Source organism: Lutra lutra, chromosome 5 (genome assembly GCF_902655055.1).
Source record: "Lutra lutra chromosome 5, mLutLut1.2, whole genome shotgun sequence".
NCBI classification, from domain to species: domain Eukaryota; kingdom Metazoa; phylum Chordata; class Mammalia; order Carnivora; family Mustelidae; genus Lutra; species Lutra lutra.
In genome coordinates, this window is record NC_062282.1 from 3,923,173 (window position 1) to 3,945,521 (window position 22,349).

General features: G+C 41.2%; 1 protein-coding gene across 3 annotated transcripts in view; it reads left to right on the forward strand.

The window, feature by feature from the left end:
• The window catches only part of ICE1 (interactor of little elongation complex ELL subunit 1), a 59,941-nt gene that overhangs the window by 9,353 nt on the left and 28,239 nt on the right, over nt 1-22,349 (forward strand). For 2 of the 3 annotated variants that reach the window (XM_047729223.1, XM_047729224.1), the window contains exons 2-11: nt 3,600-3,658; nt 4,179-4,213; nt 6,899-6,917; nt 7,743-7,854; nt 9,373-9,449; nt 10,454-10,491; nt 12,087-12,169; nt 12,348-12,387; nt 12,470-12,526; nt 19,423-19,509. In XM_047729223.1, the coding sequence (XP_047585179.1) occupies nt 3,600-3,658; nt 4,179-4,213; nt 6,899-6,917; nt 7,743-7,854; nt 9,373-9,449; nt 10,454-10,491; nt 12,087-12,169; nt 12,348-12,387; nt 12,470-12,526; nt 19,423-19,509 (607 nt within the window). Of the gene's footprint in view, nt 1-3,599; nt 3,659-4,178; nt 4,214-5,811; nt 6,589-6,827; nt 6,918-7,742; nt 7,855-9,372; nt 9,450-10,453; nt 10,492-12,086; nt 12,170-12,347; nt 12,388-12,469; nt 12,527-19,422; nt 19,510-22,349 lie in introns of those variants that run through there. The other variant, XM_047729225.1, reaches the window with a different exon arrangement.

Consider the following 22,349-nt stretch of genomic DNA (forward strand, 5'->3'; position numbering starts at 1 on the left):
TGTGACCGGCCCCTTGCACGTAGCGCAGCGTTTTCAAGGTTTATTATCCCTGTCGTCGCAGGGGTCATTCATTAGTTTTCATTGCCGAGGAGTCACGTGGTATGGCTGTGCGATTCCTCATTTACTCCTTCATCATTTGATGCACCTCTAGCGTATTTCTGCTTTTTGGCCAGTGTGGATAATGCTCTGAGTCACAGAGTTCAAGTTCGGCATGGATGTGTGTCTTCGGTTCTCCTGGGCGTGGTCCTTGGAGTGGAATTGCTGGGTGACGCGGCGAACTGTGTCAAACATTCGAAGAAGTTACCAGACTGCTGTGCGCTGCAGCCGCTCCACGTCAGCCTCGGGCACAGAACCCACGGCCGTTTCTCCGCGTCCTCACGGAGGCTTGTCATCTGCCATTTTGGTTTCAGCCATCCTCGGGGATGTGGATATTTTTAACTTTTAGGAGCTTTTAAAAAAAATTTCTAGGAACTCTGTATATCCCTTTCAAAAATATTGTTGCTTTGTGAATACAACATTTATCTCTAACCATATTACTTTTTGAAGTTTCCTTCTCGGTTTTTGTTTAGTCCAAGTTGCTTTGTCTTGTTCTGGTCTCACTTCGGTGTTGCAGGTTTTTCGCTGATGCGTGGAAGTCCATGATTGTTCCTGGTAAAACTGTCGGCCAGTATGTTGACTGGAAGTGCTGAGTGTGCGGGGCTTCTGGAGTCTGAGCTTCGTTGCAGAAGGTCTGGTGGGCCACTTATTGGAAGGATATCCCGTCAGTGCTGGTTAGATGTCCTCGGAGAAAGCACTTTCTGTCTCGTGCCTAGAGGGCAAAGGATTGGCTGCCGCTGTCTGGGAGCGTAATGGGGACAAACAGGCGGTCAGGGTCAGGTTAGTGTGCACAGGGCTGCCTTGTCCCTTTGTTTTTGGCACAGTGCTCAGTGTCCCAGGCAGAGAATTCCTTAAACAGCAGACCTTTTGCTGGATGGTGGAGTGGAGAGAGGTGGGAATTTGAGGATTTCACGCCTCTAAGGAAGCTTGCCATCAGTCCTGTTAGTGCTGCCCCTCCCTCCTGTCTCAGAGCACCCCAGGGTCACACACTCTCCCCTCTTCCCACCTCTCCCACTTTCTTGAGCCTGTTAAGTTAGTATTCTTGAATCTGCTTTCCAGTTTCCATTTGTCTTTTATTCGGCTTTCATCTTTGTGGGTTTTGCCTTTGGGGAAAAAGCTTCTTGGCTTCAGTTTTAGCTGCCTTTTAGGGAGGGAGTCAAAGGGCCCAGAAATCTGTTGTTACGTGAAATTTATTTTGTAATAATGAAAGGTTGTTTTTGAATGTGGAAAGCAAAATATACATTAAATACAAATATGGAATGGTCCACTCATTGTCCTTTTGACTTACGGTGTTGAGAGTTTACTGTATAGAATATTAGAATGGTTAAAGATATGAAAACACAAAACAAAAGCACAGAAGTAGTAGAATAACATAGAGGAGAATCCTTTTACTTTAGCATCTTGGGTGCAATAGAATTTTCTAAATATATCAGGAAACCAAAACATTTTAAAAAGTGAAAGATTTGGCTCTGAATATATATATATATATATATATATATATATATATATTAAGATTTTATTTATTTATTTGACAGGCAGAACATAAGTAGGCAGAGAGGCAGGCAGAGAGAGAGAGGAAGGGAATCAGGCTCCCCGCTGACCAGAGAGCCCAATGCCGGGCTTGATCCCAGGACCCTGGGATTGTGACCTGAGCCAAAGGCAGAGGCTTTAACCCACTGATCCACCCAGGTGCCCCTAAATATATATTTTTTAAAAAACGTTGTTTACTTATTTGAGAGAGCGAGCGTGTGGGAGAGAACAGGAGCAGGAGGAGGGGCAGAGGGAGAGGGAGAAGCAGGCTCCCCATGGAGCAGGAAGCCTGATGTGGGACTGGACCCCAGGGCTCCGGAATCATGACCTGAGCCAAAGGCAGACGCTTAAGGGACTGAGCCCACCAGGCATCCCTCAGCTTGGAATATTTAGAATTTCTGCATGCCTACCTATGTGGTTGTATTTTAGTGAGCAAGTGACCGACATTATGTGTATATTTGTAACATTTAATGAAATGTTGCTATTCAAATATCGCAGCTCATAGGAAAGTGCAGCCATACCAGTGAGCAGAGTTAAGGAGATATTAGTAGAGAGAAACTGAATGGCAAGAGATTTCTCAGTCACACTCCTAAAGAAATATAAGTGGAAAAATATGGCTCTAAGATTTTCAAAACTCATGACTATGCAGGAAGCCTATTTGGACTTGATCCTAAGGAAGTAAGTACCTCACAGGAACAGGCAGGGACAGTGATGGAATGCGGTTGGTGGGGACAGAAGAACCCGAGTGGCCTTCAGTGGTGAGTGGCCAACTGAGCACATGCAGGTGTCCTTTACATGTGCAGGAACACTTCTGAGAGGAGATCCACGAGGAGGAATAGAGATTTTTAATTGCCGGTGGGAGTAAAAGAAGACAAAGAGAGTGTGTGTGTGTGTGTGTGTGTGTGTGTGTGTGTGTGTGTTTAAGATTTTATTTGTCTATAAGAGAGCCTGTGTGTGTGTGAATGTGTGTGAGTGTGTGCGTGCTTGCCCTGGGGCAGGGGGCGGGAAATGGAGAAAAAAGAAAGGGACCCGAGAGTCCGAGCTGAGTATCAGGGAGCTTTAAAGCCCCTGCTCAGGACCCGAGCTGAAACCAGGAGTTGGTTGCCCAACGGACTGAGCCACCTACGCACCCCAAACTAAGACTTCTTATTTACGTATTTCTGTGTGGACCTTTTTTACTTTGACTACTACGTTACATGTCTGACTGCAAAGGAGATGCCCAGACTACTATAAAGGGAAATATTTCTGTAATTTTCAGAATCATTTGGATTATCTAGAAAAAGATGCTTTAGGATAATCAGTGAAAAATAAGTTCTTCTGAAGTATTTACTAAAGAAATATGAAGATATTAAGGGGAAAAGTGCCTGAAAAGAAAAAAATAGGTTTTTAAATCTTAGTAACATTTTAAGCGGTGTTACTAATGGTGTTTTCCCTATTGAATTGATAGCAGTAACTTAGAGCCAGATTTGTGGTTGGTCTCTAAAATATATAGATCCTTTTAAAATGAATTTTTCATTGAATTTCCTCCCTATTTTAATTTTCTTATTTTGTTTTCCCATGTTATTTTTGTTTTTTTTGATGATTTATGTGACTTTTTGGTGTCTTAAATCCTTTCAGAGACAATGCAGAGTGAGTTGTAGATTGATAATTACTGGTAATTGGTGAACTAAAAATAGTAAATACATACCAGATTCCCACAAAGAGCACACAGTCAGAGAGAGAGTTTTCACACCCCTTCTGTCAGAGAGAGTGCCGTTCACCTAAAGCAGGATTCAGAAAGGTACAGCATGGGTTCAAGCTCAGAGTTGGTCTGTGTTCTTCTGCAATGTAAATAATACCTGTATGTATTTGTATGTTTATGTGAGAGTAAATGTGTTCATGTTTTACAGTAAGTCACATGGTATGGAAAGTATACTTCCAATCATTCATATTACAGAAATAAGTAGCTGACTGTAGCTTTTTTTTTCTTTCAGAATTTAAACGAGTATGTTGAAGCACTAATTACCTTGAAGCAGAAAATTATTAATACAGAGTGAGTATGTTTTCCTGTGCTTTGTTGAACTTTGTGAACCTGACAGATAAGCCAGAGTGGCTGGTGTATCAGACCTTCAGTCTCTCACCTGGGCCATGGGGCTGTGGGTCATGGTGGAACCCTGCTGAGCTTTGTCCGCAGGCTGAAGCCTGTGTTGTTGGTCCAAAGCCCTTTACTGCAGGCCTACGGGTCAAGAAGTGATTTTTCCTAGGGTGGCAGTTTTTTTAAAGCTGTTTTCTATCTTTAAAGCCTTCTTAGCTTTGGGACTGGAGCTCAGATTTCCTCACAGTATTTCATAGCCATGGTAGGAGATTTATTATTTTTTTAAAGTTCATATGTCATTGCAGTGCTTTAAAAGAATTGAAGGTGGTGTATGTGTGTGTGTGTATACATATTTAATTAATTAAACATGTTTTGTTGCAGGAGGCCTAGGAAGAAAGGTGCCTGGCATATTTTGAAACATGACTTCAACAGTATTTTCTAGATCAAAAAAGTAACATAATTCTTTTCTTTGTTGCAGTAATTTATTAACAGAATATCAGAAGAAATGTGATGATATCCTTTTACTAGCTTTTTCCTTTGAGTTTTTAAATTTACTTATTTGTATTTTCTTAGAAGAACCGTGGGAATTGTCAGTGGAAGGTAGTGTTTACAGCCTCTAAGGAGGGAGCCCTTCTGAGCAGCACAGTGAACAGGAGTCTTTTCCTGTGAGCACGTGATTCATGATGGTTTCTGTTTTAGAATATTCTGTTTTTGTCACCGATTTTCATTTTCCTCAGGTCTTCTAACTTTTTAGTGGGTAGGTCTTTTTCATTTGTACTCAGGACACGACAGGTTCTTCAGGCTTTGGAATAAAGTGAAGCTGAATAGCGTATTGCGAGAATTTCTCAGGATTTTTGTAAAGCCTGCCAGGTAGGAATATTCGGAATAGTGGAGAAAGCACTTTTGTTAATTAGCTTTATGATTTGTAGAGAATGAGTGTAGATAGATAGATAGATGGATAGATCGATTGATCTCCATAATCACAGTGTGATTTTGTATTTACAAGACAAGTTTGGTGAGCATTTGTTCAGTATCCATTCAGTGCACCTGTAGTGTAGTTGGCCTCTGGTGAGATACGTTATTGATAGGGTGAAATAGTGCGTGTAATTGACTTTTCTGCATTTCTTGGTGAAAACACCGTGAATGAAATCTCCCATGAAAATTAGCATGGATGTATTTTCAGGGGTTCACTGAAGTGCCGCTTCAGCCGAGGTCTTGGGACAGATGCCGCTCCTCAACTTTGGCAGGAACCCCAGGCCTGCTTTGATAGGATTTCTGGCCCCCCAGAGCTTACACGTGGTCACTGATTGTTTGTTTGTGTTGGTACCGTCATGTCTGACTTGTCTGATTAGAGTAATCAAATCAAGGCATAAGACTTAGATTTATTTTTAGTACTGAATTTTTACATTAAAAAATGTAGGTCAGTGAAAATTTGTATTTCATTTGTTTAAATTCTCAGTCTGTTGAACTATAAATGTATATTATCACAAGAATAATATCTCTGATTATGAAACCCGTACAGAAACAGTTATTATAAGTATTTTAATTAGCTAAATAGGAGATAGGTAGCCAGTTAATTCCGGTATCAGGACAGTGTACTTTCATTATATCCTTTTTAGCATAAACTTTATGAGGTAATTACACATGTAATCTAGCAGGGAAATCGGTTTACTTTTAAAAATTTATAAAATTTTTAAATCGAAATTATTAAAATAGTTTATTAAAAATTGATAAACCTTGGAATTATGCTGGAATACTCATTTGGTGATATGGTAATCTTCTTCAGCCTTGGGTACAAGTAAATATTGATTCTTTTTTTTTTTTAAACACATTTGGTGTTTGCCCCAAATACGTATTTTTTTGTACCTTAAGTGTGTAGTAGTTTGCTCTTCCAACCCAAGGTGCTAATGGTGCTGGTTTAGATGGGTTTGTTATGTAACTTAATTTTTTACCCTTTTTTTTTTTTTTTTTTAGAGATTTTATTGGAAAGAGAGAGAGAGCAGAGGGAGGAGCAGAGGGAGAGGGAGACTCTCAAGCAGACGCCCCGCTGAGCAGTGAGCCCCACGAGGGTCTCCATCTCCTGATCCTGAGATCATAGCCTGAGCCAGAACCAAGAGTCAGATAGATGCTTAAGTGACGAAGCAACCCAGGCACCCCTTGATTTCTTACCTTTTTGTGTAATTCTGACTGTTCTGTTAAGTTTATTATTTCCTTTTTCGGAAGGAGAGGATACATTTTACTTAATCAGGTATTTTTGAACAACTCTTTTTCGCAAGGACTGGTAATTCAGGGTGAGTATAATCCCTAATCTGGAGAAGTCTGTATTCTGAGGCGTGTTGTTACAGAGACATGTTGTTACAGACATTTGCCACCTCATGGTGATTGCATAGAAACTTGTAGGAGGTGAAATGTAAAAGGATAATTGTTTTCACTGGCAACATGAGATGGGAAATGAAGTTATCATATTGTGTAAATTGTGAAAGTGAGAGGTTATCTAGGTTTTATGTGTTTCTTTTTTCTTTACTCATTGAGTATAGTGATAGCTGGTTCTCCTTAGTACCTGACTCATGTTTGTTGGAATTATGCTCTGGACTATTTGAGAAATTCAGGTTAGGCTTTTTGGGGATTTTGTTATTTATAGGATCCAGGGTAGTATTCATTTGTTGAATATTGCTTTGTATTTATTCTCCGAACTCAGTGTTAATCATAGATGTAATTGAATGCCTTTTAATTTAGAGAAGTAGATATTTTGACTTTAGGTACATGTTATGGTAAATAGAGTAACTTACTAAAAATTTTTAACATTGTGTTATAAATGGACCTTGGAATATTGTTTTCTAGGAATTGTGAACTTGCCTGGTATATACATTGAACAGAGATTTTTACAGGTGGTTTTTTTTTTTTAATTAATTAATTAATTTATTTATTTATTTTTAAGATTTTTATTTATTTATTTGACAGAGAGAGATCACAAGTAGGCAGAGAGGCAGGCAGAGAGAGAGGAGGAAGCAGGCTCCCCCGCTGAGGAGAGAGCCCGATGTGGGGCTCGATCCCAGGACCCTGAGATCATGACCTGAGCCGAAGGCAGAGGGTTAACCCATTGAGCCACCCAGGCGCCCCTTTACAGGTGTTTTTAAGTGAGTTTAATCTTCTGACAAGTATCAGATAAAACTGAGAGTTTTCTTTAACAAGTTTTACAGCTGCAGTTTGCAAGAAGGTAAGTACCTGTCTGCATGGTTCTTTGTGGGGTGGACACTGATCAGACTAGATTTATAAATAGTCAAAGTGCTACATAGGATTGACCCATCATATAGAATGTTGCTTAGATGGTCATCATAAAAGATTTATATTTTCCTTACTCTTAAATTACCCAAATGAATTTCTTACCAAGGTATTAAATTACAGCCTGGTATTTAAGTTATTAGTTTTACTGATGGCGTGGCCATTGAAATGAAGCTTATTGTTGTCTGCATGAATTGGATTAATAATGTGGTTATCGTGTATATTTTAAACAATTTAAAATGGAGTGAAAATTTAGTGGTGTTTCATATTCTGAATATGAAATTCATCCCCCAGAAGAAGGCAAAACATTGTTATAATGAAATGTGAAATTTTAGCAGTGTTTCATATTCTGAATATGAAATTCATCCCCTGTAAGGAGGCAAAACATTGTTATAAACCAGACCACAAATTGCCTGTCATTTAATTTGGATAAATGGGGAATTGAGTTCAAGGTTGGAAAAATGTAATTATTATTAATATTACTTTTTGGCATATTGTCCTTTCATATATTGTCTATCAGACTGAGAATCTACTTCTCAAGTAGTTTTTCATGTAATTTTATTAGAAGCAGAGTATAATGTCAAAGAATAAAGAGCAGTGTGAAAATCATGTTGGTATAAAAAGAAGGCATTAAAAAGAGAGATTCTTTTATTCCTTTTTTCTTCCAAGTTAGAAAAAATAGAATAGCAGCAGTCGACATATTTAATAAATCGTTGTAGGTGCTTCTGTATAATAATGCTAATATCTTGTCCATTTTTAGAGAGAATAGTACCCTGCATCACCAAGTGGAACAGATGCTTCAAAAAATTTCTCCTCTGCAGAAATGTCAGGAAGAATTGGGGTCTTTAAAAGCAGAGCTGGAAGAGAAGAAGGTACCCAGAGGAATTTTCCTACAAAAGTTTATCTTCCATAAATTAACATCTGTTTATTCACTGTCATTGGTATGAGGGGGTATTTTATGTCTTAATAGAAGAAACAAGGGGTACTCAAGAATCACTAAGTGTATGCCTCTATTTAGAGAACATCGAACTTGTTAATTAATGGCTTGGTCCTCACAGTAATTACTAGCTCTCTGATGCTGTGTTAGTTGCTTATGTGGTCTTTGAGATTCTGCAGAGGAACCTTCTGGCTGGGAATTTTTAGGGCTCTGTGTGTCCTGCGTTGGTTGCCTTTTCACATTGGTCTTGCTGTAAGTGTGAAGGAATCTGCAAAAATTTAAACTTAAAGGTGGAGAGATCTTGTTCTCTGTTTCAAAATCAAGTTGCAGTAAAACAGTTATTTAAAATGCTGTAAGCTTGGGGGCAATACAAAAAAAAATGCTGTAAACTTGCTTGTTATAAATTTTGGTTTACTCTTTTCAGGAGTCTTAGGAGAGAATTCATAGCTTTTACAGATAACATAATTCAAAGGCCAATGAAGTTAGTTGGTTTTCTTTCATGAGACATATCCTGTCTAAGCTGGAATGATGCCTGCCTCTCAGCCTGTTCAGTGAGCGCTTTTCATGGCGGAGTCTGGCTCTCAGTCTTCGACAGGTGCTGTTCGTGTAATGCTGTGTACCGGGCTGAGGTCTTTCGTACTTGAGCAGTGATTGGCTTTCCTCCTTTTGTAGAAAGTCTTCATTATATATGTAACTACTTGAAGAGGATTAAACAGAAACAACCACAACATTGAATTTTGTCTGAATTTATATAACAATATTGTCAGCTCTATCTGAGAGGAAGCATGAACACTGGAGTCAGACATCCATGGCAAATGCTGATTAGTCACTCATTCTCTGTGACTTTGGAAAAATAAGTCAGCTTCTGGATCCTCAGACATTTCATCTATTAAAGGGGGTCATAAAGTCCATCTGGTCTATGGCCTTTAAAGACCGATCATATGCACGTTGTAGTAGGATACGGTGCTTGGCAACAGATTCTTTCCCTGCCGTGGTGGCTGTCAGGAGGTACCTACTGAGTGACGGTAGCACATTTTCCCCAGAGATCATTAAATATAATGATTTGCTTTATATTTTTGTGTAGGAGTAATGATAGCTTATATTTGTTGAGCTCTAGAATTTCTTTAGATTTTGCTGAATTTTAACTGGTTGAGGAAAATATTGGCTATTCAGTCTTAGGAAGATGTGGAGTTGTCCTAAAATTAGTACATTTTAACTTGCATAGTTTTGTTTGATGAGACTGTTAATCATATTACATCTGTTAAGCATCTGATTATCTCTATTAAAATGTTCAAAGAATTTGTTTGGTTTCCTGTCTAATATATGTACTCATTTGGTTGATTTTCTTACTGGTAAAAATGGTAATAATTTCACTTATCAAGGTCAAAGTTCAAAGTAAATTATCACCGGTGGTCAGTGACTTTCAAATTGACAACAGCTATCTTTTTCTTAGAGTTCTCTCAAGTTGTACCAAGATACTCACCAGGAATATGCACGTGTAAAAGAAGAATGCTTGAAAACTGATGCTCAGTAAGTTCTAAAAGGACTGTCGACATTTGGTTTTCGTGTCTGAAAATGGCTGGTTCTTAGATCAGTGCTCTCTCCTCTCTGTCTTTGGGCTGTGGGTTGTAACTGTGAGCTTAAACTAGTTAGGCACTCAACATTAGTCTAGAGGTCTCTCAAGTGGAAATTAGACCTTCCCTGGAGGATTATAAGGAGGATTGATAAGTCATGATATGTTAAAAAGCTGCACAAAGGAAGAACTCCATAGAAGTGTTTTATGTCTGTACACGTGCACACACACGTCTGTGTGTTTTCAAACATGATCGTCAGCTCCTTCCTCGGTACCGGGACTTTAACAGGTGTGCTGTGGAATGGGTGTCTTTGTAACTGTTAATAAAAAGCTGTTTGAAAGCATCCAAGTGATGATAGTCACATGATTCACAGAGCTTGTGAGCTACACACACAGTAGTCTAATGTAGGCGTGATGTCACGGTACCTCAGAGAGTTTCTCAGAGTTACCTGCCTTTTTTGACCCAAAAATCTATCTGAAAACTGGGGCAGCTCTCCAGCCTCTTCTTCCCGTAAGATGGAATTGTGATCACTACCACCACCACACATGCTCCCAAGAGTGACAGTGACCATGCTGGACTGGTTCTAGGAGGCCAGTGGGGTGCATCAGCTTGGCCTGGACGTGAGGCCATTGTGGCTCAGGGAGACTCCCAGATGTGGCATGACAGAAAGACACAGATTTCTTTCTAGAAATACTATAAACTAAATAGTGTACTGTTCTTTCTTAGTTTACTCTACCTTCAGAACAGTTGCTGACAATTTCAGTGGTTGATGCACAGTGCCCATCATCACCGACATTTCTTTGTTATATCAATTTTACTAATTAAAAAAAATTTAATTTTAAAAAATGTACCACAAACTGTGTGTATATACTATATATACACCCACGTATATATGTTAATGTATATGTGTATATATATAACATATATGTGTTTTTACTATTTATGAAATTGTTTTCTCAGGAAGAAGAAACTAGAAGCCAAGGTGAAGAAGCTGGAAGGTAACTGGCACTGTTGTTATCTAGCTAATGGAAGCCACTGGTCTGTGCACAGATCATTGGTGACTGTGCAGAGCTGTGGGACTTGACCGGCAGCTGGGTCATCATGTTTTTGAGGGCGCACCCTGAATGACTAAGCTAAGAGCACCGTTAAGGAGAAGTTTGAATATTCCTCTCAGTTCCTGGATAGGAATATGGGAATGACATGTGGAAAATCTTTGAAATGTTGTGCACTCAAAATAATGACAGTCCATATTTGTACCTTAAAAATCAGCAATCCGTAAAAGGATTTAATTTCGAAAGTTGAATGTTATGGGGCTTTCTCATTTTTTCCTGAAATAAGTGGTTAATAGAAAGAAAAGGTTACTACTTTAGTACCAGGAGATTTGATGTTTTTAGATAGTGATGACATGCTGCTGGTACTCTGCCTCAGAGCATGGTTCATTTTTCATGTAGAGTGTGAAGTAAGAATTTAAATTTAGCTGGGCTGGGGCATATAGGCAAGAACTTGCTGAAAATACTTCCGGTCTTGAATTTACCTAGATTGAGCCCAGGTTTTTAGGTTTAAACTGTACAGATACTTGGTAAACATTTTTTCCTCTGATTTGGGTTTTGCACAAGCACAATACGGCAGTAACTGTGGCATCACGGTTCTTTTTGAGGATGGCTTTCTCTTGCTGGTGTGTGGAGATAAGTGTCTATCTAAGGAAGTGTTTTAAAGAGATCTGAGGTGCCTGTGTGTTTCAGACTATGTGCAACTTTTAGGACAGATTTCCTTTGAAGAGAAGTGCAGCCTGTACTTCTCACGTGACAAAAATATTTTTCCCTAGTGAGTGATGTGGCATAATAATCAGGTAAAGAAACGGCCAAGCTCAGTGGCGGAGTCAGGAAAGAGTTGTTACTGTGGTGCTTTATGGGATTTTAGTTTTCGTGGCAATTGTGTCTGAATGTACTGGGGAAAGTTAATACTGGTTAGATTCTTAATAATGTATTTGGACCATGAGCTTCAGAATCAAAAACCAGACTGAAGAATTTGCTGAAGATCCAGAGAAGAGCTAAAACAATACCTTATAAGTAGATCTAGAGCAGAGGTATTAGCAGCTAGAACTCTCAGCTTGTTGATGGGAATTCCAGGAAGAAGTAACAATATAAGAAGCATGGAGAAGATTGTCCCACTTCCCCAATGCAGAGGGTAGTATTGACTATATTCTGAGATGAACCCACAGCTCTAAAGTCTCTGAGACGTGAATGTTGCTTATTGCTGAAGAGCAAGAGGGAACAGTGCCCTCCTAGAGAGGTCATGGGTGTTGGGTTCTTGTCTGACCAGAAGGCTTGGACTGGCTTGTGCTGGGATTTGCCAAGGCGTCTTGGGGCCTCTGCCAAGTCAGTGGTTTTATGGTTCATAGTTTAAACAAACCGTGTTCCTTCATTTATCCCTGACTGAGGAGGTGCTGAAGGGATAGTAACTTTTTACAAAATTTGTTTCAAAGTTTTATGAAAAGAGAAAAGCTCTCAGTAGATGATATTTTGAGGATCTTAGTGGTAGCTGTGAAGTCGGTAAATTATTGCCGTGTCTCTCGTTCACTGTGTCTTTAAAGAGGCTGCTGTCAAGCAAACGCAGGACTTCAAGCAACTGAGGAATGAGAAGAAAATACTTGAAAAGGAATTTAAGAAGACACAGGTAATAGATAATAGTGTGCACCCAGGTGACGCCTATGGCCTCAGGGCTCCAGAGCATCCTTATCATGCAGGAGTGAGGAACTGGGCCGCCTGGTGGAAGTGACCCCCGCCTTATATCGGGTATGTGATGCCTGCACTCCCTGCCCTTTTCAAACCCTGTCAGCACTTTGTTTCCACAGGAACGGCTCGATGAATTTTCTAAACAGAAAAATGAAAAGGGTGAGTGTTCGCGTACTGCTTGAAAATTCTGTTTTGATATGCAATATTCTTTATTAACTGTATTTTTCCCCCATGATTTTAGAGTTGAGGCATATTGGAACACAAATTTCAAGTGATTCTTATGGAAGCATAGATAAAAGTGAGTATATTACAGATTTCTTACGAATTTCTGTGCCTTACTTCCGGTGGTTTGGGAGGTTGCTTGTTGCTCTTACCTGTGATTGAAGAACTTCTAGGGTTTAGCAGATGTTCGTGTTGGAGAAGTCATAACCCATTTTACATCTCTGTGTGTATTGTGTGTATTATATCACCTTGTTGTCGGGTCAAATAATCCGATGAATGAGAGTCAACAGCAGTATTGCTTGGGAAAGGGAAACCAGTCTGTGGTATAATTTCCATACTTTTCAATAAGTAAGTATAGTTTTTTTATTAGGTCACAGTTTGCCAGTTTAATTTATAAAATTTCTTGGGTGTCAAGTATATAAAAATTGTTAAGGTCAAGCAGGGAAACTGGAATCAAAGCCCTCCAGTGTATTTTTGGAGGGAAGGCCAAGTGTTCTAGGGGAAGTAGGACAGTAGTTGTGGAACGGGGAGTCACAGACGCTTCAGTCTTTGTTTTGTCATGCAGTGTGTTTTCTTGTAGGCGAGAAGATACAACCACTGGGTGCTGAAGAGTTGAAGCGTTTGCTTTAGTATTTCTCTTTATTAGTTGTGTGATCCTTGGCCATTTACTTCTCTGCCTTTCATTCTCCATTTTTTAAAAGGAGATACGGATTTCTGCTCTACCTGTCTTACTTTCTTGGTAGAGATGAAATTCAAATGATAAATAAGGAAATAATGGTATTTTTATGTCACCAATGTGTTATTTTTCCTCTAAGTGGAGATTACTGAAACCACTTCCATTGTTCCTACAAGGATATGGCGTCTCTTTACAAGCCTCCTTTACCCTTTCTCTTCGTCCTGTCCTTTTGTTTTTAATTCAGAACACAAGATCACCTTTTCTTGGGATAAAGGCTTTAATAGTTAATACCTTTCAGTTGCCTGGGCACTGGTTTGCTGTTTCCCACAGTCACTGCTTCATAGGACGCGCTTCAACCCACTTTTCCTCGCCCCTCCGTGTGGAAGGCTAGTCTTTGAGTTACAAGTGCAGCCCAGGGAAGTGGCAGCTCGCCGGGCTCGGTGCTCCCAGCCAGTGCTCAGCTGCTTTTGTCCCCTTCTCTTTTGGGCTGTTGTGGTGGGTTTGTTTTAGGATTTGACGGTTCTCAAGCCTTGCTATTTAAAACTGGACCCTCCCACTGTGTCCTCGGAATTGCTCTCTATCCCTGCATTCTGTTTTCTCTGCTCTCACCAAGAGGGTGAGTGTTGTCTGCTGCACATTTTACTTCTTCCAGGTAAATGCATGAAGGCTTTAGGAATCTGTTAATTATTTACCTGTGGACATTGGGGGATTTAATTCCTAATTACTAAGTATATCTTTAATACTTTTCTCCCATATAGCTGACCCTTCACCAACGCTGGGTTGAACTGCATGCATATCCACTTCTATGTGGATATTTTCCTATAAATACAGTGCAGTACTGTGAATGTATTTTCTCTTTCTTACGGTTTTTTAACAGTTTTCTTTCTTCTAGCTTATTCATTGTAAAAATATAGAATATGATGTATATGGTGTATAAAATACATATTATTGCCTTTTGTGTTATCAAGAAAGGTTCTGGTTCACACGGAGCTATTAGTAGTTAGGTTTTAGGGGAGTCAGAATTACAGATGGATTTTCAGTTCTGCAGGGGGTCAGCACTTCTGACCTCCATGTTCAAGGCTCATCTGTACTTCTGAAAGAAATTCACAAGTGAGAAATTATATTGGGTTGACTTCATCTTTTGAAAGGCCACCTGAATGCCACATTTGCCTTTCCTTCTTTTTAAATCCATTAACGATGTCAGAAAATAAGACAATACCAAAAAAAAACACAAAAAACAACAATAAAAAACTCTCCTTTAGAGTTAAAAAGTTTACTACCAGTGGAGGAAAAATAAAGCAGATGGTATCAGTTGGTGATGAAACCCAAAATTACAGCAAAAATAGCAGGCTTCAAAAAGCAAATTTGATTGTAGGAGCCCTGCGTTTCTTAAGATCAGAGGTGCAGGGCGTGGGAGATGGAGCAGGACATTAGTGGTTTGTCACGTAATAGATTCAGGTTGAAAAATACATGTATAGCCTTCTGGTTTCAGAAACAGTTTCTGGCATTTATCCACACGTTGTGGCCTGAAGTTTAGTTCTGTGAAGTGTCATTTGCAACATAGGAGGCACTCTGAGTGGGTGTGGATTTAAGAAAATCAGAAAATTGGGTAATTACACCAGCTTTGAAGGATAGCCACTCCTGTTCGCAGAAGATGAGATACTTACGTTCTCCGTATAAATCCTCGTAACTGCTTCACTCTGCATCCCTTCCCCCCGAAGACAGGGCCCCATAGGTCCATGAAGTGAGCACCTTCATGTATTACCAGAGGAATGTAGGCTGAAGAAGTGCATGCTGGCTCTCAGAGATGGCCGGCCTCAGCTTTCATCTCTAACTGAGAAGCGGCAGTCACGGGGAAGAAAGGTACCAAGGAAAAAACCCTGAGGAGATGGTGTTAAATCACGAACGGGAGGGAAGAAAATATTAAAAATAGAGTTAGAGAATAGAGTCCTTAGAGAATCTGTTGCTGCAGTGAAATTGAGCCAGTGGGAAAACAAGATCATACACGTCGCACTGGTCACCTGTTAGGACCTCTCCAGGGGAGGCCAGAGCCCTGATGAGAGGAGGTCAGCAAGAAATGATTGAAGGACACATCTCAGAGCAGGACGCACATGCAGTATTTCTATTAGAAAGGCCTGTCAGGTGTTGAGCATGACATTTGTGTATGGTCTTTATTTCTGGCATGTTAGTAGGAAGTATTTTTAAAATCAAATGAAGTGGAAAGATTGAATGTAGGGAGATAGAGAATGTAGAGGAGATAGAGTAAATGCTGACTTGAAAGTAGTAACCAGGCACAAAGTAATTCAAGCCTAGAAATGAGTTTACATGGATTGAAAGGAAATATCCAGGTTAGGTGCAGTTCACCAAGGAGATGCTGGTGTCATAGACTAAGAATGTGAGACTCTGTGGTAAAATGCCTGGAAATGCTGGAGGGAGTAGTCGCCTGTTTCCGCGAGAGGCTTTAGTGTGTTTCTCAGATGCTGTCATCTGTAAAAGCAGACAGAATGGGTGGAATTGGATTTGTAATTTCAGGATTGATGATTTACACCTAACTCTTAAACTGCACACCTAGGATTCTTTAAAATACTTTCAGACATATATGAAATCTGTTTGCTAGACAGCAGAAACTCCAGCCTAATATGAGATACTATTAGGATACTGAAATTTAATATGATATTAATAAAAATCTCTCCCTCCCACCGAACCCTCCAAAACCCCACAACTTTCCACGTCTGTCTGGTAAGTGAGCATGCATTAACACAAACCAACTCCTTTTGGGTAGCAGAGAACATAAAAATTGAAATAAACAACTGTAGGGCAGTATTAAAGTCTCTGAGATATTGTCAGTGTGGTATTCACTGGAATGAGTGATCTTTCGTGATTATTTTAGAAAGCAAGAATGACAGGAAAGTAGGAAAATGCAACAAAAACTGAGGGAAATGGAAAGAAGAAGTTGTTGATTTGGGCCCATAGAACAAACAGCTAGGACTTTGCAGGGCTGTTGAAACCGACAGTTTTTCGGCAGGTCTGATCAAGAAAGGAAGGAACAGAAACACAAAGGCCTCACCCACGGCTGGGAAAGCTACGAAAAAGCCACAATGAGAGAATTTCCAAATTCACACATTTATATTCCAATTGAATCTTGTTTGTGAAATGAACCATTTTCAAGGGAAACATGCTCAGATTGACTTGGGTTGGTTGTTGGAAACCTGAACAGAAAAATAATGCAAAAGAAATTGAAAAAAATTAGTTAAAGATCTAATACCATACAAGATCCAAATGACTTACAAGTGAGTTCTATAAAGGCTTCAGTGAGTCAAACTAATGTCTTTTTTGTTCTTTTGTGTGTCTGAGAACTTAGAAAAATATAGACTTCTTTCCATGTCATTGTTTTAGACTCAAATAGCCCTATACCAGAACCAGCTAAGAGTGACACACACACACACACACTCTCTCTCTCTCTCTCTCTCTCTCTCTCTCTCACACACGTGTTGTCAGTTGGGAATACAGCTGCAAAAATACCAAACGAAATTTTGAGAACTCCATTCTCGGAGTAGTAGAATATACAGACTCATTACGATTTAAGGGTTTATCTCAGGAAGACCACTACCACTGGTTAAGAGAAAAATGATACGATCATCTCAATACGGCACCCATTTTTCATAAATATTTGGTGAGGTAATGGTAGAAAAACACGTTTGGAAATTGAGAAAGGTGGAAGCTGAAGAGCCTGGTCTTTACCGTCAGAAGTAGGCACGGGTGCTTCTGGTTACCTCCATTCTTTATTATGCACTGGGGGCCCCGCTGAGCTGTGCAGCAGAGCCCTCATGGAAGAGCGGGCGCTGTAAGTACTGATAAGGACGAGGCAGAATTGTCATGGTTTCAAATGATGAGACTCTCGGTAGACTCAGTTGGAAAACAAGTACAGGAGTGTGGCAGAGTGGTGGTACAGGCTTTGGGCACATCGAGTGCACTGTCCTCAGCCTATCGGAATCAGGACGGAATGAGAACCACCTGTTAAGGCAATGGGATCAACACATCTAGGAAGAGAAAAATCTGAGAGCATTGTGCAAGGCCTCTGTGAAGAAGCCTGTAAAGCTGCGAAAGAGTGTGAAAGCCCAGAACACAGGAGTGAACGTTGTTACTGGATTAGAGGCTCACGGCATAAAGATGGGAGGTTTCCCCAGACGTATTTCTAAAGATCCAGTCTTACTCAAATCCCACTGAGTTTTAGATGGGAAAGGGCAAGCAGATGGTAAATTTAGGCTTATCAGGGTAGAATAATTGATGTTTGGAATAATCAGGTTTTTGAAAAGGAAAAACCTTAGTGAGGCTCATGCCCACCCGGGTTGTAAAACACGGTCTCACTGTGGGAGCGCGGTGTTCGTGTGACGCCAGACAGGCCAGCAGAGCAGACAAGTACAGGGACACGCATGGACGCCTTAGGTTTTGATACGGGCAGGATTGTAGGGGGTTGGTGGAAGGTGTGCGGTTCAACATAATGAGCTTTTCTCTTCACAGCTAAGTAATGAAGCCACAGTGCGGGGTTTTTTTGGAGGGGTGGTGTTTGTGTTTTCCTGCTTTACTGGGAATGGATAGTTCTGTCTTGTGAGATTAGAGGTCGTGAACAAGTGCTCAGAAAAGGCATAGCTCTGCTTAATAGCTTCCATAGGAATAGAAAAGTAACTTTCTCTCTTTTTTTTTAAGGTTCCTTGTTTGCTGCTTTGGGTATACGTAATACACAGGGACCCTGGTCAGGGCATTTAAGCAAAGGGCATTACAGTATTTGGAAGCAGGCTTTTGGGTAGGTTAAATCACAATGCAGATAAGTTACTCGATCACAGAATTTTCAAACTCGAGAATGGGTGTGGCTCATACACAGTGACAGTCAGAAGTCGATTGAGCTTCAGAGAGGTTGGAAATGGGAAACTTTTAAGCTTGCCTTGTTACTGTGTCCTCACCACTTACCCTGGCCCGCTCTTCTGGGGACAGTGCTCTTTGTGGAGTGATACAGTTGGCCGGCTTAAATAGGGCTGACCTATTTCCAAATATGTGAGTTCTTGCAGATATTTTGGGTTAAAAGGTTGGTTTTTCATCTTCTCTAGAACTGGATTAAAGATTTCAGTATTTTCAATAAATGCTTCAGGCCAATTTAAGAACTTAAGGGAAATTATAATAGAACTTGAGGAGGCCTGAAATTATCTAATACTTAAAGTATTTTTTAGTTGAATTTTTATTAGCGTGGTTGGTCTTTTTATGCATATCTGGCCACAAGCTAGTCATACTTAAATTTTTATGAATATTTTTTGTTCTGGCAGTTTTTTGGGAATGTGTATACATTAATGTTAAACTCACTGTAAAACCATAGTGTCACTTCTTAGTTATATGAATTTCATTAGGCTTGCTGTATTTAAAACGATCTGAATTCACAGATCATAGAGGATCTAAATCTGTAGAAATGTGTACCTTTCAACCTGAACCAGTGGTTCTTAACTATTCTAGGAATCCTAATCCCTTTGAAAATGTATAAAAATTCCAAGGCTTTCACTTCCCTTTTAAAAGCTTATGTTTCTCTGTGAGTCTGCCTGTTTGTGCGATAATCTCTTCCTTTCCACCGTTTATATACACACGTTTCTGTCTTTCGCCCTGTTAACCCCGTAAGACTGTTAATGAATCTTCTATTCTCCACAAAGCCCCCAGGTTAGTTACAACATGGCCAGTTTTTTTGTCTTTTGATTTTTGTCTTTTAAGATTTTTAAAGTAATCTCTACATCAGCGTGAGGCTTGAACTCACAGCCTTGAGATCATGAATTGGACGCTCTACCCAGCATGGTCAGTTCTGATGAGTTCTCTGACACCCTCATGTCACTGAGGGGTGTTTTCTGCTATTGTTTGCAGTAAATGTAGAGCCAGCGTTTCTTATATCAGACACTATATCTGTGCTTCTGTCCCTCATCTCTCCCCACTTTCTGTAGAAAGTGTATGGTCCATTCATACAAATAGGTGATAAAGACGTTTACCAGCAAGTAGATTTGGTCTTATGAGTCTCGTGCCCTCCCATTCCCCTTAGCCCTGGGGAAAAAACAAGCCTGTCCTCATGGTTCAGCTGGAGCGTTGCAGGCCTTCCCAGCAGCAGCTTAGCGATTTATGCACAGTGGTTGGATTTGGGGAAGAAGCCTTGGTCCCTAGCTGTTTCCCCAGTCCCTAAGAGATCCTGATTTCCCAGGAGTGTGCGTGTCGGCCTTTTGTAGATTGAGCCAAATGACATGTCGTTAATACTCTACTCTTTTGTGCAGGAAAAGTAAAGCTGCTTCTGAAGGAGCTCTGGCTCTGCATAAACACAACACACAGACTGCCTGGTGAAGGCAGCCGATGCATCACAGGTGAGAGAAGCTTCCAGAAGTACATGTCATGCATGGAAGTAGAAATGTTTACCGTGGGCATTATATGCCTTCAGCCTTTGCGGCCTCCTGAATCTGACATTGAAAGAATGAGATAAATTGGAACGGGTCCTTGCAGTTACAGAGCCCCTTCCCCTTCAGCGTGGCTTCTCGTCTCAGTAAGTGCATTTGGCCTGTACTGTTCCAGTGGTGGCTTTCGTCAGAGGACGTGCGAGGAAGCGGGAAGGACTCATAGTGGAGTGCGTGTGGCAGGAACATGCAGAGTTCTGGGGAGGCGTGGTGCTCTCCGGATTATTTCACGGTATCCTCTGTCCGGTAGCAGCCTCATTGGGTTTACTTTTGTAACCAGTTCCTTTGGTTGAACTGTCTGCTGTACATTCGCTGTCTCCTTTAGAATACTGGTGTTGTCCGATAAGCAGTGGTGTCCTTTCATGCTGTCATATCACATTAGTACTCTGCAGCACGGTCTGCTCATTTTCAGGTTTGGCTTCATCTGTGGGCTCTCTTGATCTGCAGGCAAAGCTGTGGAGGCCTTCTGCCACGTTCTCAGTTACACCCTACTTAGGATTTAAGCTTTGAAAATAGGTGTTAGTCATCCCAGAGTGGATGGGGAGAAGTTAGCTGTCATGCATAAGATTAAAATGCTCCTTACTTAACTTTTTTTTTCCCCCCTATTATACTGGTTTCTTATGATTCGCTGCTATGAGTTCACAGATTGCCGAGGATCTGAGTCTGTAGAGACATGTACCTAGTTTTCTCTCTCAGGCTCCAGAAGGCAGAGTTCCCTCAGAAAAGTGTTACCAGGCAAGTTGCTGATTCTCATTTGTGCTTGACTCCGTGAGATTTTGTGAGATGGAGAGAGGCCTGTTGGATGGGGCGCTGTTCAGTCAGTTGCCACGTGCCGTGTGGTGACACTGCTGATACAAGCACGTGGCACCTGGGTCTCCTGAGCCAGCCTCTGAGGCTCAGGGTCCAAGTCCTCATCTGCTCGGGCAGAAGTAGCCCGGGCCTATTCTCAGTCAGCTTCATCAGCTAGTCGCTATGTTTTATTCTAAGCACTTGATTTTATGTTGTTTAAGATGTTATTAAAGGGGCTCCCTATTTAATCATTTTTTTTTAAAGATTTTATTTATTTATTTGACAGACAGAGATCACAAGTAGGCAGAGAGGCAGGCAGAGAGAGAGGGGGAAGCAGGCTCCCTGCTGAGCAGAGAGCCCGATGCGGGGCTCGATCCCAGGACCCTGAGACCATGACCTGAGCCGAAGGCAGAGGCTTAACCCACTGAGCCACCCAGGTGCCCTGGAATCTTTTTTTTTTTTTTTGTGCCCTGGAATCTTCAGTCTTAAAACATACTCTTTTTGTTTTTGTAATTTTTTGTTTTTATATGAGAAGGTTTACAAAAATAGTGCAGGGAATTCTCTTAGACTCCGAGTCCAGATTCCCCTAAATTTAACCCTTGGTGCGAGACGGTTAGCTAAGTGAAAGCTCACATGGAAGTCTCTGGGCATGTGTTGGTCCCCGGAGCCCACCTTGCACCTAGCAGCCTTCTGCCTTTCGGCCCCCAGGTCCGGCGGTTCATCCGCGTCTTTTTGTCTCCTGTCTTCCCTACTTTCAGAGAGGAAGCATCATTTCATAGGAAACCTATCAGTTTTGTCTTGTGTGCTCTTTCCTCATATTAAGTGAAGTTTGATTCTCTCCAGCAGGAACTCTGCAGTGGCACCCTTGTGCTCTGCTCCGGACATTGTACCGGGGAGGGAATGGCGGGATGGATGACATGGGGTGACAGTGGAGGTGCTTGTTTAAGGCGGTGTCTGCCAGGCTTCCCCAGTGTTACGTTACTGTGAATTATCTTGAGAGAGACACGTGGATGCTCTGCAGTTAGTCACTTTCTCCCCGCTCTGGCCCGCTGATCCTAGCATCAACCGATGAAGCCTGCGTGCTACGGTTGCTGCGTGGTCTGTGCTGATTTTAATTCTATGTCCTTCTACATTCACTAATTGGAACTCTTTATTCTCTGCTCTGTACTTCGTAACTTTTGTTTATTTCATCGTTCATATTGCTCCAGCTTTCGTTGTTGGGACTGTTTTCGGGTTGGCTCCTGGGCCCTTGAGGCCTACCCCAACCTGTTTTGAGAACTTCTTTCTGGCTCTGCAAGGTGTTTCAGGCCCTGTTTGTATTTTCCACTCGCCGGCCCTATCGTCAGTCACTTCTCCAGGGAGCCTTGAGTCCTTATGTCCAGCTTTCGAGTATGAAGAATGGTTATTTGCGGTTACTTCCCAGGACACAAATCTTTTCACTGATAATTAGCACCACGGCAGCTCATCAAAACCAAGACCCCCAAACCACTGGCTTTTTACAGTAACTTTCCCATTGCACCGTAATGCGACGTCTGTATGTGACCTGGTTGAGTTTCTTCACTGCAGCAGTGTACAGATGTGGTTATCGGGTAGGCTTGATCGTTGGCTGGTTTTTTATTGTTTTGCAGACAGACGAAATTGTGTTCCCTGTCAGTCTCTCTGCACGAAGATGTGTCTCCGAATGCTGCTGGTTGTGTGGAAAGATAGTTACTGAAATGGGGAGTGTGCCAACAAGGCCCGCCCGTTCCCGCCACCGTGATGCCTTTCCACCCGTGCGGCCTGAGGCCCGTGGGCCACGGGGCCTCGCCTCGCCCACCTGCCCTTCTCCTTGTCCTGCTTACTGTGAGGGAATCGCACCTCCATGAAGTGTGTGTGGGTCTTACAGAGTGATCATTCAGTAGAAAGGGAATGGGTGTCTTTTAAAAAATGTTCTTGTGTTTTGGGTTTCTTCAATAAAGCAGGCA